Genomic DNA, 16,938 nt, shown 5'->3' on the forward strand with positions numbered 1-16,938 from the left:
TCCTTCTTTATTAAGTTAGATCAGCAATTGAATGGGTTCATCTGGAATAACAAACCAGCTCGTATTAGGAGATCAGTTCTTCAACTTCCCAGATCTGAAGGGGGCCTAGCACTTCCAAATTTTCGAGGGTATTACAGGGCATCTAATATTAACAAAATAATCTACTGGGCCAGCCTCAAATGTTCTGCTTCCAATCCGCCCTGGCTACATATTGAGAGATCCTCTGCCTGTTCCTTACATTCTTATATTTACTCTCAACTCCCTATCAATGTACATAAAATTTCAAGCAATACAGTGGTCAGCAATACTGTTAAGATCTGGCTTCAGTTTAGAAAACAATTCGGTTTGCACAGAGCTTCGATTTACATGCCAATTTTTAACAATCATTTATTCCTCCCGTCTCTTTCAGATCGTGCCTTCGACATCTGGGCTAGTAAGGGTCTCTCTACTTTGAATGACTACTTTCTACTTTGTATGAAAACAACGTTTTCTCCTCCTTCTCTTCTCTATCAGATAAATTTGATCTTCCTAACAGTCATCATTTTCGTTTCTTTCAAGTGAGGCACTTCACACAAAAGCTATTTCCGCATTTTCCTAACCGCCCCCCTGAATCAGAGCTTGATTCCATTCTCACCCTCAACCCTGGTCAAAAACACTTGATAGCTATCATTTATGAAAATATTATTTCTCTAACCCCATCTCCAATAGACTCTGTTAAGCAAACTTGGGAGCAAGATTTGTGCATAGACATACCTGAAGACCAATGGGAGAATATTATTAGTCTAATTCATTCTTCGTCTATTTGTGCTAGACACGCTCTAATCCAATGTAAAGTGCTACATAGAGCTCATTTCACTAATGCTAAACTGGCAAAAATATTCCCTGATAGAAGTGATGCCTGCAACAGATGCAAACAATCCCCAGCTGATCATCTTCAAATGTTTTGGTCTTGCCCAATGTTACATGATTACTGGTCTGAAATTTTTAGAACACTCTCGCAGGCCCTTAGCACCACCATTCCCCCTAACGCATTGACTGTTTTGTTTGGCCTTTCCCCAGATTCAGTTGTATCATCTACAGCATGCTGCGTCATTGCCTTCACCACTTTGTTAGCTAGGCGTGCTATTCTCTTGAAATGGAAACATGTCTCTCCCCCATTCCATGAAGATTGGATGCGAGAAGTGTTGCAATGTGTCCACCTTGAGAAAATTAGATACTCCTCCAAAGGATCACTGAGATCCTTTTATCAAACATGGAGGTCTATACTGGCAGTCATTGAAAATCTTACTGTGACATCTGGACCTCCTGATTAAATTTGTATGAAAGGGCTATTTATTTAACCTTTTTTTTTCATTTGTTATTTTAATTTATACATGTGTATGTTTATTTATTTACTTTTATTATTATTATTTACATATTTCTTTTCATTCTGATGGTGACCTTTTGGGGAGGGGGGTGGGTTTTCGGTGTTGTGTTAACTTGTGCTCCTTGTTTTGTCTTGCTAGACATCTTGCTTTTCTAAAAATTGATGCAACACTTGTATATCTGTCAAAATCAATAAAAAAATAAATAATAAACACTTTTGAGAAACCAGGCTCAGCTGGAAGGGACAGTTCTCTTGCGACGCGCTACAACTGCAATCTGTAACTTTTGCTTAACAGGAAAGCTTATAATGATGTGTTGTTGTTTTATATTGGTTTGAAACTGTCCGGTTTGTTTTTGTGGTAAATGTCAAGCAACTGAAGACTGTTATAAACAAAGATGGAGGTAATATAATGTTGCATAATCAGGACTGTATATTTGCACAAGCTAAGAAAAAGAATGGTCTGTGCGAAAATTACATTTACTTGTGTAGCACGAGTGCAATACAGTTTTGCATGTGTATTAGACAGAGCTGCTTGTTTGTGTGTGAGGTTAATAGATGGTCAGGTGCATCGTTATTTTCCTTGGTAGTTTGTAATAGAGCCCTATTATTTCTGTATTGTGGAAAACACGGAAGGAATCGCAAAAGCAGAATCCTACTATGTAAATAACCTAATTTATCTTAAACCATTAAACCAGTTTATTCTCAATAAAACTGCAGTTTACCAAGGAAAAGCAGTTTAAGCCATAGATATGCAAGGATGGCACATCGATTTGGTGCTGAAATGATTGCTGCAATGCTGTTTCAGCTCTGCTTCCCACCAATAGAATCAAAATTGGATCGCACTGCATCATAATAGGTGTGATCAGTATCAGTAGCTGATTCATATCGTGTCGTTGGCTATGCATCGAGAAGCGCATAACATCGGCCTTGTTATGGAGATGCACATCCCAAGTGGATAGATAAGGTCTTGCCCATGGTATTAGGCTTGTTTAGTTTCATGCAGTGCTGTGCAGACCGATCGACGGATAACATTGCAGTACTGAGAGAGCGATTTAAAAGCATACAGAGCAGACGGCTCTCAATTCTCTCACGGTGCTGTGTGCGCGGCATGAAGTAAAAAAACAAGCTTGTTGTTTGTGAGCGAATGCTGGCAGCCTCACCTTCGTTTTCTTAAATCTTCACTTTCATCCATTTACAGGTCAATGATATAAGGATTTTCGAAAATTTTAAAGTACAAATAAATAATAATGGAGTTATTCAAACATTAAGAATGTTGTGAACACATAAATGCAAATAAAAATGTAAGTGATTTTAGTGTTTTTTCAAAAAAATGTCATGACCATGATTTATCCTAAAATTAATTCATTTCCTTGACATACCTAACTTTTTTTTACAATTCTTTATTGTTTAAAGTGTTTAGAAACAAAGTATTTACATTTTGGTAAGAGTTTTGGTAAGTAATCATCTCATATTTTTCAGCTATAATTTTGTCTTCTTAAATTAACAAAATTAACAAACGTATTTTTCCTGAAAATCACATACAGCTGATAGAAATGTTTTAAAAATACCATTCACTTAAGCATACTGTATCAGCGATTCATATTTAAGCCACAAAAATAAGATATCTTTTATTTTTAATTGAATACAATTATTGATATTATTGGTTGCACCACATTATAAGCGGTAATTATACGTCATTTTCCCTTACACAGAAACGCAACTCCGGAGTCTTCCGAATAAAACAGGGTCTGCAGCGTTTTCAAAAGTCTCCGTTTTCGGGGTAGTATAAATTCCAGCCGTAACCATAGCAAAAGTTGTGCATTTTTTTCGGAAAAATGCACTAGCATAAATGTCTCCGTTCCTGGGGGGCCTGTGTCCAGGAGAGTTTTGGTTTAACCCTAATCAAACACAACTGAGCCAAGTAATTAAGGTCTTCAGAATGACTAGAAACTTTAACTTTGCTGGACACTGGCCCTCCAGGAACTGAGTTTGACACCTGTGGTGTAGAGTTACATTCAAGTCATTTTAAGGCATGAAGAAATTATTATAAAAACGTATACATACTGTATGCTATTTTGATGCTCAAATATGTGTTTTAGTGATACAATTATCAAATTATTTTTATGTAAAGTATTTTTATGTGGATATAGAATATAGGATATATGTTTATAGAACACAGAACTCAGGAAAAATTTAAACAGAAAAAATAAATCAGATAGCCCTACTTTATCCAACTGTATGTAACTCTTCTTTGTCAGTTACCTGCCTATTCATGTGATGACATGCACTTGTGTTGTTTTCAAAGATGATAACTTTGATAACATACTTTGATGTTCTGATAATTTATTTTTACTTCATTTAGCCACTGTTTCAAATAAATATCTAGGGTTGTGTTTGTTCTCCCATATTTGTGACAGGTAGTTGATTTTGCAGGTTTATGTAAGTGTAGTATACAAGATACTAGATAATAATGAGAAATGTCTTCGCTATGCTGCAGAATTTTAAAGAAAAAATATTCCGAACAAGATCGGTGTTTGACAAAAATGTAAATGCTACATGGAAACTTCAAATTAAAGCAGATTTTATTTGTCTTAGGTTTGAAGGTAGAAGGTTTGTATCGGCGCTGTGGAATTGCTCCTCAGGTGAGTAAACTGGTGGACACCTTGCATGTTTCTCCCAGAGAGGTTGTTCTCGGAACAGATGAAAACTCCATCCTGGATGTGACGGGAGCTCTGAAACAGATCCTACGGCAGACTATTGAGCTTATACCACAAAAACAGCTCTGGCTTAAAGCTGCAGGTGAGAGGTTGACAACAAAAAATAAGATGCAATTTGCGTTGTGTTGATGTAGAATTGGTCTTTGAAGACCCTGAGGCTGTATTTACTGCATGTTGTTCATAATAGTGGCTTGCAGAAGTATTTAATCACCTGCATTTTTTAAAAACATTTTGTTACGCTTTTGCCTTTTGTCAATCTACTGTAAATGACTTTATTTCACATCAATCCACACTCCATACACAATAATGAATAGGCAAAAATAGACCTGTGACATCTTTTTAAATTTATTAAAAAGAAAAAACTGAGATAAGTAAGTTCCCTTTCTGTCGGTCTCTCGACGTTGTGTCGAACCGACAGATGGGGTTCGTCCCTGAGAACCAATCGCTTCCGACTTCTTAGAAAAGGCCAATGAAAATTGGCGAATGAAATTTGCATGCCGGACTCCGCCCCCGGATATCCGGGTATAAAAGGGAGACGGCGTGCCTCATTCATTCACCTTTTGTTGTTCGGAGCCTTCGCTCATGATCAACAGACTTCGCTACAAGACTGCCGGCTCTACGACGTGGTGCAGCGGACTGTCCCTTCCTGCAGCGACTTCCCCTGGGCGTCTTGGCGGTTCCAGAAGTGTTCGAGTTTTTTCTCTAAAAGAGCAAATTTCTCCAGCGTGGCATTTCTCCAGCGTGGCATGTCCCGCTGTTCTCGTGGGTGCAACACACTCATTGAGGAGGGGGACGGACACGATGTCTGCTTCCAGTACGCTGGGGATTCAGACGATTCAGACGGGACTCAGCCACCACCTCGTCTGCTTCCCGTTCCGTGATGGCAGGACTACGGCCCTGCCGCCCGCTACGGCGAGCAGCGAGGGTGATATGAGGATTACTGTGAGCGCTAATCCGTCAGCCACTGGCTCGCGGACCGTTCGCACCTCGTCTTGCTCGTCTGACCGTTCCCATTAGACGGTCTGCCGTCTTATTCCTCAATCACGTATCGGACACGGTACGTGATGATGAGATGTCTGTTGCAGCATCGGAGGGTGACTTACTGGCATCAGACTCCGACGATTCCTTGAAGCTCCCTCCCTCGGGGGGTCGAGATCAGGAAGAAGCGGACGTCGAAATGTCAGCCATGCTTTCCCGGGCCGCCGGCATTGGGTTGCGGTGAACCGCACTGCCTCTCCCAACGCTCGCGGCTGGATACATGGTAAATCGGGCTTGAGAGCGGCTCCAAGCCGCACTCGCCCTCAGTGCCGTGTTCCCCCGGAAGTGCATGAGGAACCTAGTACAACCTGGAACGCCCCCTTCGGCGCGTACACGTCAACTAGTTCCATCACCCTTTCTTCCCTCGATGGTGGGGCAGCTAGAGGATACGTCGATGTCCCCCAGCGGCTCGACCTAGACTCCCGTCCAAAGCACGTAGGCTTTTCGGCATCTGAGGTGTCGAGAGCTTACTCTGCTGCGGGCCAAGCTGTCCCCTCTCTCCATGCTATGGCCTTCCTGCAGGCCAATGCGTGGAGAGAGCTCCACGAGGGTAAGACCGACCCAGCGCTTATGCAGGAACTCCGCGGCTTCACCGACCTCGCTATCGGGCGAACAAGGTGATCGCGCGGGCCCTGGGTCGGGCTATGTCCACACTTGTGGTCCAGGAGAGACACCTCTGGCTGAACCTTGCAACCTTGGGTATTATCACAGCCGCTCTCACCCTCTACCCGATGGTGTTCGGCAATTCGACGTTGCGGCAAGACCCAATGTTGAGGATAATCATCAGCCTAAGCACTCTCATTCGATGGTGCGTTGTGCTACATCATCGCCAGACAGGTAAAACTGCAGAGCCGATCTCCTCCCCAGGGGTCCCCCCCCACGGCGAGGGATCCGTACTGCCAGCCATCGAACCACCCCCGGGAGGTCGATGAAGCAGAACGTACCCCTAGCCTCCCTGTCGGTCCCTGGGAGCCTGACAGGAGCTTCCCAAACCGTCACGGTGACTACCGGATACGGTCCGTCTCGGCTACACGATCCAACTCCCCGGATGCCCGCCCAAGTTAGGCGTCCTCTTAACCCCATGCTTCGGGCCGAGGTCACCACCCCTCTGGTGAGGAAGCGATCGTGCTCGTCCCTCTAGCCGAAATGTTCAACAGGTTTTACAGCCCGTACTTCATCGTCCCCAAAAAGGGGCTTGCTAGATCTGCGTACCTTGAACAGGCACCTACTCAAGCTGCCGTTCAGGATGCTCACGCAGAAGCGCATCCTGGCATCTATCAGATGTCAAGATGGATTCATGGCAATCGACCTGAAGGATGCTTACTCTCATGTCTCATTCTCCCTCATCATCGCCCGTTCCTACGGTTCGCTTTCGAGGGTCAGGCATATTAGTACAGAGTCCTCCCCTTCGGTCTGTCCCTGCACCCACGAGTCTTCACGAAGATCGTGGAAGCCTCCCTCACTCCCCTCAGGGAGAGAGGTGTGCGGGTACTAAACTATCTCAACGACTGGCTCATTTGACACACTCGTGAGATCTGTTATGTACACACAGGGACCTAGTGCTTCGGCACCTAGATCGATTGGGACCACAGGTCAACCGAAAAAGAGCAAGCTCTCCTCTGTGCAGAGCATCCTCTTTTTTGTATGGAACTCAACTCTGTCTCCATTACAGCGCGACTGCACTCAGTCAGTGTTGAACTGCCTGGAATTTTTCAAGCAGTCAGCGGGAGGAGGCTCCTGGGCACATGGCATCCTCGACGGTGGTGATACCCCTCAGGTTGATGCACATGAGACCGCTCCAACACTGGCTACAGAGTCGAGTTCCCTGGAGAGCGTGGCACACCGGCAGCAGGCGGATGGTGATTACGCTTTTCTGCCGACGCACCCTAACCCCTTGGTCTTCAATGACCTTTCTACGGACGGGGGTCCCTCTCGGGCAGGCGAGACGCATCAGGGTCGACAGGCGCCTCCCTGCAGGGTTGGGGTGCCGTGTGCAACAGGCACGCAGTGTCGGGGCGATGGACGGGCCCCGCCTGTGCAGGTATATCAAATTGCCTAGAGTTGTTGGATGTGCTACCCGCACTGAAGGGGTTACAACCTCTCGTGCAGAACAAGCACGTGCTGGTCCGGTCGGACAGCACAACTGCCGTAGCGTTTTTAACCGCCAGGGTGGCGTTCGCTTACGGCAGGTAACACGACTCGCCCGACGCCTCCTCCTGTGGAGTCCTCTAGCGCACAGCTGGCCGTGGGACAAGCAGAAGTACATCTTCCCCCCAGTGAGCCTCATTGCACAGACCCTGTGCAAGGTCAGGGAAGAGGAGCATCAAGTGTACTAGTTGCGCCATACTGGCCCAACCGGACTTGGTTCTCGGAGCTAATGCTCTTGACGACAGCTCCCCCCTGGCCGATTCCCCTGACGAAGGTCCAGCTTTCCCAGGGGAAGGGCACTTATGGCATCACGGGCTAGACCTCTGGAACCTCCATGTCTGGCCCCTGGACGGAACGAGGAGATCCTGAGTGGCCTAACCCCTGCGGCGGTTAAGACCACTACTCAGGCTAGGGCCCTGGCCACTAGGCGACTATACGCCTATAGTGGTGCCTCTTCTCATCCTGGTGCTCTTCTCGAAGAGAAGACCCGCGGAGTTGCTTAATAAAGTGGGTGCGGTCCTCCCAGAGACTCGAGAATAATCTCTCCCCTTCCACACTGAACGTGTATGTAGCCGCTGTTGCCGCTCATCACGCCCCAGTTGCTGGTTGTCTCTAGGACAGCACAACGTGATCATTTGGTTCCTACGGGGCGCGGGAAGGCTACCACATCACCCACGCTCCGTACCCTCTTACGACCTTGATGCGGTCCTGGAGAACCTCAGAGATGCCGCTCTTTCTCACTTCACGATGAAGACGGCTCTCGGGAGGACGCTCAAGAGGGTAGCGGACCTACAAGCATTCTCCGTGTCCACAGATTGCCTAGAACTCGGGCCCGGTTATTCTTACGCTATCCTGAGACCCCGGCCCGGCTACGTGCCCAAAGTTCCCACCACTCCCCTGAGACACCAGGTGGTGAACTTACAGGCGCTCCCCACGGGGGAGGAAGACCCAACCCCATCCGTGTTGTGTCCAGTACGCGCATTGCGCTTATGCTTGGACCGCACGCAGAGCCGCAGAAGCTCTGAGCAGCTCTTTGTCTGTTTTGGAGATCAGCTGGGAGGGCTGTCTCAAACAGAGATTGGCGCACTGGATCATGAACGCCGTCACTATGGCGGGCCCAGTCCGGGCCCAGTCCTCTCTCGCCGTATTCTCCTGCCGTTAGTCCTTTTATGCTTCCGATCTCCTCCGTGAGAGATACAAGGCCGGTGTGACGCCCAGCTGACACTCATTATCAATCGTGTCCCGGCCTCGCTTCCTCCTCCCACGGCTCTCTTCACGCCTCCCTCGTCACATTCCCCCATCGCCCCTCACAGGCCGGGGGGTACCCACGAGCCTGTGCTTACCCCCCCTGGGGGCCAGTCTCTCCGGCCCCAGCACCTGGGGGTATAGACAGACGAGATGAGAGAGCGGAGACGGAAGCACCAGGAGCAACAGGGGCGAGAGAGGGGAGAGAAGAAACAGAAAAAAAAAATTGGTCCGGTTCCCCGACACGCTGTTGCTCGGTCCTCAGCCAGCCAAGAGGCTCTTCCTCGCGGTGCCATGCGGTGGTACTGGATGCTCCCTTGCTCCTCCTCCGCCCCCTGGCGGCCGGCGATGGCTCCTCCGGCTGAGGGCAGCCGGAAGGAAGTCCCCCACTTCCTGCTCCTCCCCTATCTGGCGGACGGTAGCAGGCTCCCGCCTACGGCAAGCGGGGCTGACCTCTCCGCTCCCTCGCAGACGGCAGCCACCCCACCTCAGACCCAGGACACTGCGCGAAGTCTTTTCCCCGTCTGGGCACACGCGCCAGCACCACCGCCTCGGGCAGCCGCTCGCGGACATCTCTCGTCCACGCTGCCCGACCTCTTCGGCACCTTGATCCCCCCTCAGCGGCGAGGACTCTTCGACAGCATGTCCCTCCTTCCTCCCGGGTTTCGGCACCACTGTAATAAAGCTCAATAAAACGGAAGGAAGGAGGCGGGAACCGGCAAACATTCAAACATTTTTAATCAAAATAAATAAACACATGTACACAATAAATGATACATGTGCAAACATCATTGTTTCTATGTCCCTACTCTGCGCTGTCTGATATGGGGGAAACTCTGCATGTTCCGCGGCCCATTTGGCCATTTCATCAGCATTTCTGTTGCCAACAATGTCTGGTTCATCTCCTGATGCATGTCCCTTGACCTTCACTACAGCTAGTTCAGATGGCAACATTACAGCTTGTAATAAATCTCCCACCAACTCTGCATGTGATATTGGTTTGCCCTCAGATGTCTGAAAATTTCATCTAGCCTAAGTCTGGGCAAAGTCTTGAATGACCCCGTACGCATATTTTCTATCCGTATAGATGGTGGATCTTTTGCCTTTTGTTAACTCACAGGCTCTTGTTAATGCAATTATTTCTGCAGCCTGTGCTGAGTTATGGTTTAGGTGATATGCTTTCACCCTCTCACCCTCCTGTGTCACAATGGCATATCCACACAGATACACTCCATCGGACGGTCTTGAACATGAGCCATCTACAGTGAGGGAAATAATTATTTGATCCCCTGCTGATTTTGTAAGTTTGCCTGCTTACAAAGAAATGAAGGGTCTATAATTGTTATGGTAGGTTTATTTTAACTGATAGAGACAGAATATTAAAAAAATCTGGAAAAAATGTTATATAAAGGTTGTAATGTGAATTGATTTGCATTTCAGTCAGTGAAATAAGTATTTGATCGCCTACCAACTAGCAAGAATTCTTGCTCCACATATTGGTTATTTGCCTATATGGAGCGTAGATTAGTCTTGTCACTTTAAGGAAGTACTCATAAGTCAGCTTGTTATGTATATAAAAGATGCATGCCAACAGAATCTGTATCTTCCATTTCAACCTCTCCACCACCATGGTCCAGACCAAATAGGTTTTAAAGGATGTCAGCGACAAGATTGTAGACCTTCACAAACCTTGAATACAGAAGCTTTGTGAGAAGGAGACAACTGTTGGTGCCATTATTTGGAAATAGAATAAACACAAAATAACTATCAATTGCCCTTGGTCTGGAGCTCTCTGCAAGATTTCCCCAATGGAGTAAAGATGATCATGAAAAAGGTTAAAGATCTGTCATGATTCTGCCATCTCTTGTCATGCTTTTTGAGCCTTGAGGCAGAATCATGACAGACCCACATGTTTCGTGTGGAGAGAAGCATATTATTGTCTGTCATGACATAATATGAGTTCTCTCCGGTGTCTCATCTCTAAGTCCCGGCCCCTCGTTCCCTCGTTAGCTTCCCCTTAGTGTTTGATCCCCGTCACCTGCCCGTCACCCTCCCTGTGTAATCATCCCTCATTAATATTCCCTATTTAGAGCCCTAGTTTCTCCTTGTCCCTTGTCGATTCATTCATTGTACCGTGTTCATGTTAGTCTCTGTTCAGTTAACCTTGTTCTTGCCTTGCCTTGCCCTGCCTTGTCCCTGCCTTGTTCTGTATAGTGAGTTTTGTTTGTCTTTTGCTTTAGTTCTCGTTTTGCCCCCTAGCGGGAAGTTTTTGTTTGCCATTTTGAGAAGTCTTTTTGTTATAGTGTTCATTACCCCATCGTGGGTTTTTGTTTTATATTATAATAAATATATGTGTTAACCCCTTCACTGCTGTCTGCACTTGGGTTCTTCTTGGGTTCTTAGCAAGCAAACCATTGGTAACACGCTATGCCACAATAGATTGAAATCTTGAAGCACCCGCAAGGTCCTCCTGCCCAAGAAGGCCTGCCTGGCTCGTCTGAAGTTTGACAATGAACATCAAAATGATTCAGAATAGACTTTGGCGAAAGTGCTGGCACTGCTGTGAGACCAAAACTGACTCATGTTTTTGGAGGGAGAGAAATGCTGACTATGACCCCAAGAACACCATCCCTACAGAGAAGCACAGTGTTGGAAACATTATGCTTTAGGGCTTTTTCTCTGCTACTGGTACAGGATGACTTCACCACATTGAGGGGCTGAGGGACAGGCCAGTGTACCGTAAAAACTTAGACGAGAACCTCCTCCCCTTAACTAGATCTCTGAAGATGGATCGTGGATGTGCCTTTAACATGACAAAGACCCAAAACATATTGCCAAGACAACCAAAGAGTGGCTTAAGGAGAAGCACATTAAATGACCTAGCCAGTCTCTAGACCCTAGTCCTATAGAAAATCTGTGAAGGAGGCTAAAACTCCAATTTCCTGAGCGACAGCCAAGAAAGCTTAAAGATTTACAGAGGAGTGGACTAAAATGTATCCTGACACATGTGCAAACCTGGTGACCAACTATCAGAAATGTCTTACCTCTGTACTTGCCAACAAGGGTTTCTCCACAAAGTACAGTTATGTTTTGCTCGGGGATCAAATACTTATTTCACTGACTGAAATGCAAATCAATTTACGACCTTTATATAACATTTTTTCCCCTGGTCTTTTTTATATTCTGTCTCTATCAGTTAAAATAAACCTACCATACAAATTATAGACCCTTCATTTCTTTTTACAAAATCAGCAGGGGATCAAATAATTATTTCCCTCACTGTATATATAAGTGCTTCCCCCCATCCAGGGGCGTATCTTTCAGATCGACCCTGGCCAAAGTGGAGCACTCAATATCATTCATGCAATCACAGTTACAGTTACAGTTTCAGTTATCAATATGGATAAGCCATACAGCAACTGAATTGCTGGGCTAGAAACCGAAGTGGGCTTAATGGTTAAATTTTCCGTGGCTAGCAGCGTTGCTTCATAGCCAGACCTCCTTTGGGCCATCATGTGCTGTGTCTTCAAATTGTGCAAAATAACACCCACCTGGTGAATGAAGTGAAAGTGACCTATTAGTCAGATATGGTGACCCATACCCGAAATGTGACCTCTGCACACGTACACCCAGAGCAGTGGGCAGCTATCACTGCAGCGCCCGGGGAGCAAGTAGGGGTAAGGTGCCTTGCTCAAGGGCACCTCGTTACCCGCCGGCCCTGGGAATCGAACCGGCAACCTTCTGGTCACAAGTCCGACTCTCTAACCATTAGGCCACGACTGCCAGAATGTTTTAGATCTCTCCCTATATAAAACACCTGAATCAACTCATCAATCAGGTGTTTCATATAGGGAGAGAACTCAAACATTCTGGAAGGTGTGCCCCAAGGACCAGGGTTTGGAAAAACTGGACTATCGGGTCTAATTGTTTGGACAAATAAGAAACAGGGCGTGGTTTGCCCCCATGCTCATAACGCCCATTGCCTCCCCCGCATACAAGTGAAACGACCTTGAATAGTCTGGTAGCCCCAATGCAGGAGCGCACGTGATGGCAATCTTCAATGCATCAAAATGTTCTTCCGCTTCAGAAGTCCAGTTCAACGAGTCCCTCGGACCCATGCCATGTTGAATGAGACATCGTAGGCCTTTGTCATGATACGCACAGTCAGGTATCCATGCACGGCAATAGTTCACCAACCCCAAAAAACTTTGTAGCTGTGTCACAGTTTCAGGAGTACGCATAGTCTTTATCAGCTGCACCCTCTCAGCTGAAATGGCCTTCAGGCCTGGTGAAATGATGTGGCCCAGGTAATGGACTTTGGGTTGCACCCACTGCAGTTTTTCATTCGAGGCCTTAAATCCAGTGCTCGCAAGCACATTGCAAACAACAATTGAGGCCTGCAAACAGTCAGCCTCAGTTTCAGCGGAGATTAAAATGTCATCAGTATACTGTAGGACACATACCGTGGACGGCAGGTCAGTTATTGTGTCCAAAACACGTTTCACCGCAGCGGAGAAGACGGCTGGGCTGTCAACAAAACCCTGAGCAAGGCGTGTCCAGGTCAGCTGCGCACCTTTAAATGTAAATGCAAATAACAGCTGAGTATCTGCATGGACGGGATAGAGAAGAAGGCTGCACACAAATCCACCACCGTGAAGTGGGTGTGATTGTGTGGTATTGAATTTAGAATAGTTGGAACATCAGGCACAATCGGGCCAGAGGAATTATTAATGAATTAATAGCCCTCAAGTCTTGTGTCAAACACCAACTCCTTCCGTCAGCTTTCCTGATGGGATTGATTGGTGTATTGTAAGGTGAGTGAGTGGGGACAATAACCCCTTGTTTCAAAAAATTATCAATTACTGGTTGAATACCCTCAACCTTTTCAGGTGACAATGGGTATTGCTTCATGTACACAGGCTTCTGTGTGATCAATTTCGCCTTGTAAGGGGGTATACCAACAAGGCCTGATTCATCTTTATACTGTGACCACAACGTCGGGTTTACCTCAGCAATGTTGTGTTTAAATTGTTGTGGTTCGTCATTACACATGAAGTGTGGCATTAATTCCACAGTTGCATCTGAGACATCTGAAAGCAAAGAAAAATTAACAGAGCTGTCTGAAAGTACAATCTCAATGCTAAGTTTATGCATGAGATCTCTGCCCAAAAGATTCAATGGTGAATTTGGAGTAATTACAAATTTGTGAAAGAAAGGCAGATGATTAAGTGCCCTTACCTCAATGCCAGGTGTCATGTGACAAATAACCGGCTGTTGTTGCCGGTTTAAGAATAATTCTAGGACCCATGCCATTGACGGCTGAGCTGCAGTGTGTAAAGTTTCTTTGTTTAACTCGGGAGGGGGAGGGGGTTGTGCACAAAAGGAAAAAGAAAGCAATGATACAAATTTGAATTGGTCTGAGCATGAGTTTGGACAGAAATTACGGCTGTATCATAAGGTGGAGGTGTCTTTATGGTTGACGGCGTATCGATCAATATTTTGTTCGATTTATTAACACGCTCACGCCCATATTTTTTTTCATTTTTTGCCAAATTTCATACGATTCGCACATATATTTATAATCCCATTGGGGATCACCCCATCCAGCCTTAACCATGAATTTCATTGACTCCATATCATCTTTCTTAAAAGAACCGAATCTGGGATATTCGTCAATTTGCGGTCCGGCGCTTTCAGACCATCCAGCCAAATTATCAACAAATGGCTGTGTCCAATAACCCTTGTTTTTTCTGAACATAAAATCTAATGGCATTTCAGGTGGTAGTGGTCTAGATATTTCTTGTCCCATACTCAACGAATGAACAAAGCAAATGTTAGAAAAGGAAAGTAAAAGACGAAAACTTCCCCCACAAAATCCAACTCTTTTTTTTCCATTACTTATTACAATTATGTAATAAAGTCAATATCTTAAAATACAAGCGTCATGTGCCTCTCGACTACTAGGACGTAACTTGGCCCTCGTTAACGTCACGGAGTGTCACACGCAACTGCAGAAACCCATCACAAACGTGCAGAAACTGCCATCAACAGTATATCACAGGAAGGTTATATAAAAAAACTCTTACCTGTGTGATACTGCTGGAACCCGTAGAACGTCTTTCAGTCTAGCGCGGTCTTCAAAACACAGTTATAAAGTAGGACCCTAGATTTCCGATGAGTAAACAGGACAAAGCCCCCAATTGTTAAACTTCAGGTTCCTTTCAAACACTATGTCTCTTTCTGTTTTGGATCACCATTAAAATCAAATCAGAAATAGGTTGGATGTTGTGAGAAAATTCTTCTGCAGATCTGGGAGCACAAAAACAAGACACAGAAAGGCATCAAGCGTTTGAACTCATTTATTTTAGAAACATCCAAGTCTTTATATATGGCACCAGAAGACATCTGGAAGTTCTCATATGTCCAGGGTTTCACATAATGACCAAATAAGGTATAGAAAACATAGCATGTCAGACAAAGAATGTTTAGTTTATAATAAATCCCCTGCCTCCACATTTAGCCAGCTGTCCAGTCAGTGAGTAGTAAAACCACACATAGGCTACACTTATTCATTAATTTATGTGGGCTTATTAATCTATGGGGGAAAATAAATCTAAAAATGTAGGGGTTTGAATACTTTGGAAAGCCACTGTATATTGGTATATATATTTAACTTGTAACTATACAGATTATTAAATTCTCTCCACAGCTTTGTCAGATGAAATGCAGAGACTCCAGGCATATCATAAACTACTCAACAAACTTCCTCCCGAGAATTTTGCAATACTGGCAGCACTATGTGGACATCTACATAAGTATGATACAAAGCTTAAATGTTGTACTTGTGTGTACTAAACAAGAAAGAATTGTATGAAACAAAAATATAAATTATAATATGAATATACAGTTGCAAATGTAAATATGTAAATGCTGCAAAAATTGAATGTATATTAAGATTAATTTATCTTTTGTCAGATAAAGGAATTTACAATCTAAAAAAAACTAGCTGTACAATCAGATATAACAATGTTTGGACTTAAAAAAGATAAAAATAATTAAAACAATCTTTTGAACATCTATTATGTTGGATTAACAGTGACTATAAAAGTGGACACTTAAGTAACACCTTAAATTCAGCAGTCTAAATCACAAAGGTAAACAATCAAGCTATCATCACTAAACATATGTTTTCTGCTCAGTGTGCAGTGCCACAGCCATATGAACTTAATGACGACTCATAATTTGGCGGTGGTGTTTGTGGCTACACTGTTCCAAGAGCTCGCCATCAACAAAGACATGATAAAACTCACCAGAGAGCTGATCATACACCACACAATGCTTTTCATGGTGAGCATGCACATTCAAAAAGAAAGCTTCGTATTGTTTCATGTTTGAAACAACATGACAACATCCTCTAACATGTATTCTCTTTGTGCAGAGCCAGGGGGAGACAGATGAAAAAATCATTACTGTTTTCTGAAGAACTCACAGCTTTTCATAACATCTCATAAATGGAGAGGTCTTTTGACAATATGTTTGCTGTTGTTTTGCTATTGTCGAGTTCACACGGCATGATTTTAGCTCAGATTTGCATTGCAACAAAAATTATTTACCTCCAACTCTCTTTGCAGAACAGACCTTGCTCATTATCTTTGTTTACTTTTCACTGCAAATAAGTGTAAGCTTCTTGCAGGCTATCGTTTTTTTTTTACAACAACTCCAGTCTCACACATGATTTTAGGTTTTTCCAGTATCACTTCCTGCATGTATTTGGTTATGAAACGTGGTTTGATGACCAGACAAAGCTGTCTGCGATTCATCCTGTTGTAAAGTCATGCAATGTGTAACTCCTCTGTTGCTGATCCATTGAGCAATGTGCAGCTACTTAATTCTGTGTGCAATGTAGTCACGCAGTGTGTTTTTGTTTCGGCATAAAACAAAATGATGATACTGCTCCTGTGAAAACCGTGCAATGTGAACTCGGAATAAAACAAAATGATGAGACTGCTCCTGTGTGAAAACTAGAAAAACTAGAAAGAATACAGACAAATATAAAGCGCTGCATCATCTATATACAAATAAACATGACTAGAAAAAATGTAAGAATGTTTTTATGTCATTAAACGTCATTTTAACTAAAATGGCCTAACTGTAGTGTTTATGGTATACAGATATTTCTAATCTAGCGTGTATATTTATTTCAGAAAAGCCTTGTATATGCTGTTATGTTTAGAAAGTTATCACACAGATCCCCAGTATTGCCAACTTCTTTCAATTAAAAGTAGCTACAACTAGTTGCTGTATGTCTTTATAGATGATACAGGTGAATCCACTAATCCAGTGTGCGATTTGTGAACAAATCAGAGGATGTTTTGGAAAGTTTCAAGAAAATACATTATAAACCACACTGAGCTTATATGAAGC

General features: G+C 44.4%; 1 protein-coding gene across 1 annotated transcript in view; it reads left to right on the forward strand.

The window, feature by feature from the left end:
- Positions 1-16,654, forward strand: part of LOC130569733 (arf-GAP with Rho-GAP domain, ANK repeat and PH domain-containing protein 1-like) — a 71,535-nt gene extending 54,881 nt beyond the window's left edge. Inside the window, exons 20-23 of the mRNA XM_057359557.1 lie at positions 3,962-4,165; positions 15,224-15,329; positions 15,714-15,861; positions 15,953-16,654. Of these exons, the coding sequence (XP_057215540.1) occupies positions 3,962-4,165; positions 15,224-15,329; positions 15,714-15,861; positions 15,953-15,994 (500 nt within the window). The 3' untranslated portion in view covers positions 15,995-16,654. The remainder of the gene's footprint in view (positions 1-3,961; positions 4,166-15,223; positions 15,330-15,713; positions 15,862-15,952) is intronic.
- The last annotated feature ends 284 nt before the right edge of the window (positions 16,655-16,938 follow it).

This window comes from Triplophysa rosa, linkage group LG19 (genome assembly GCF_024868665.1).
Source record: "Triplophysa rosa linkage group LG19, Trosa_1v2, whole genome shotgun sequence".
NCBI classification, from domain to species: Eukaryota; Metazoa; Chordata; class Actinopteri; order Cypriniformes; family Nemacheilidae; genus Triplophysa; species Triplophysa rosa.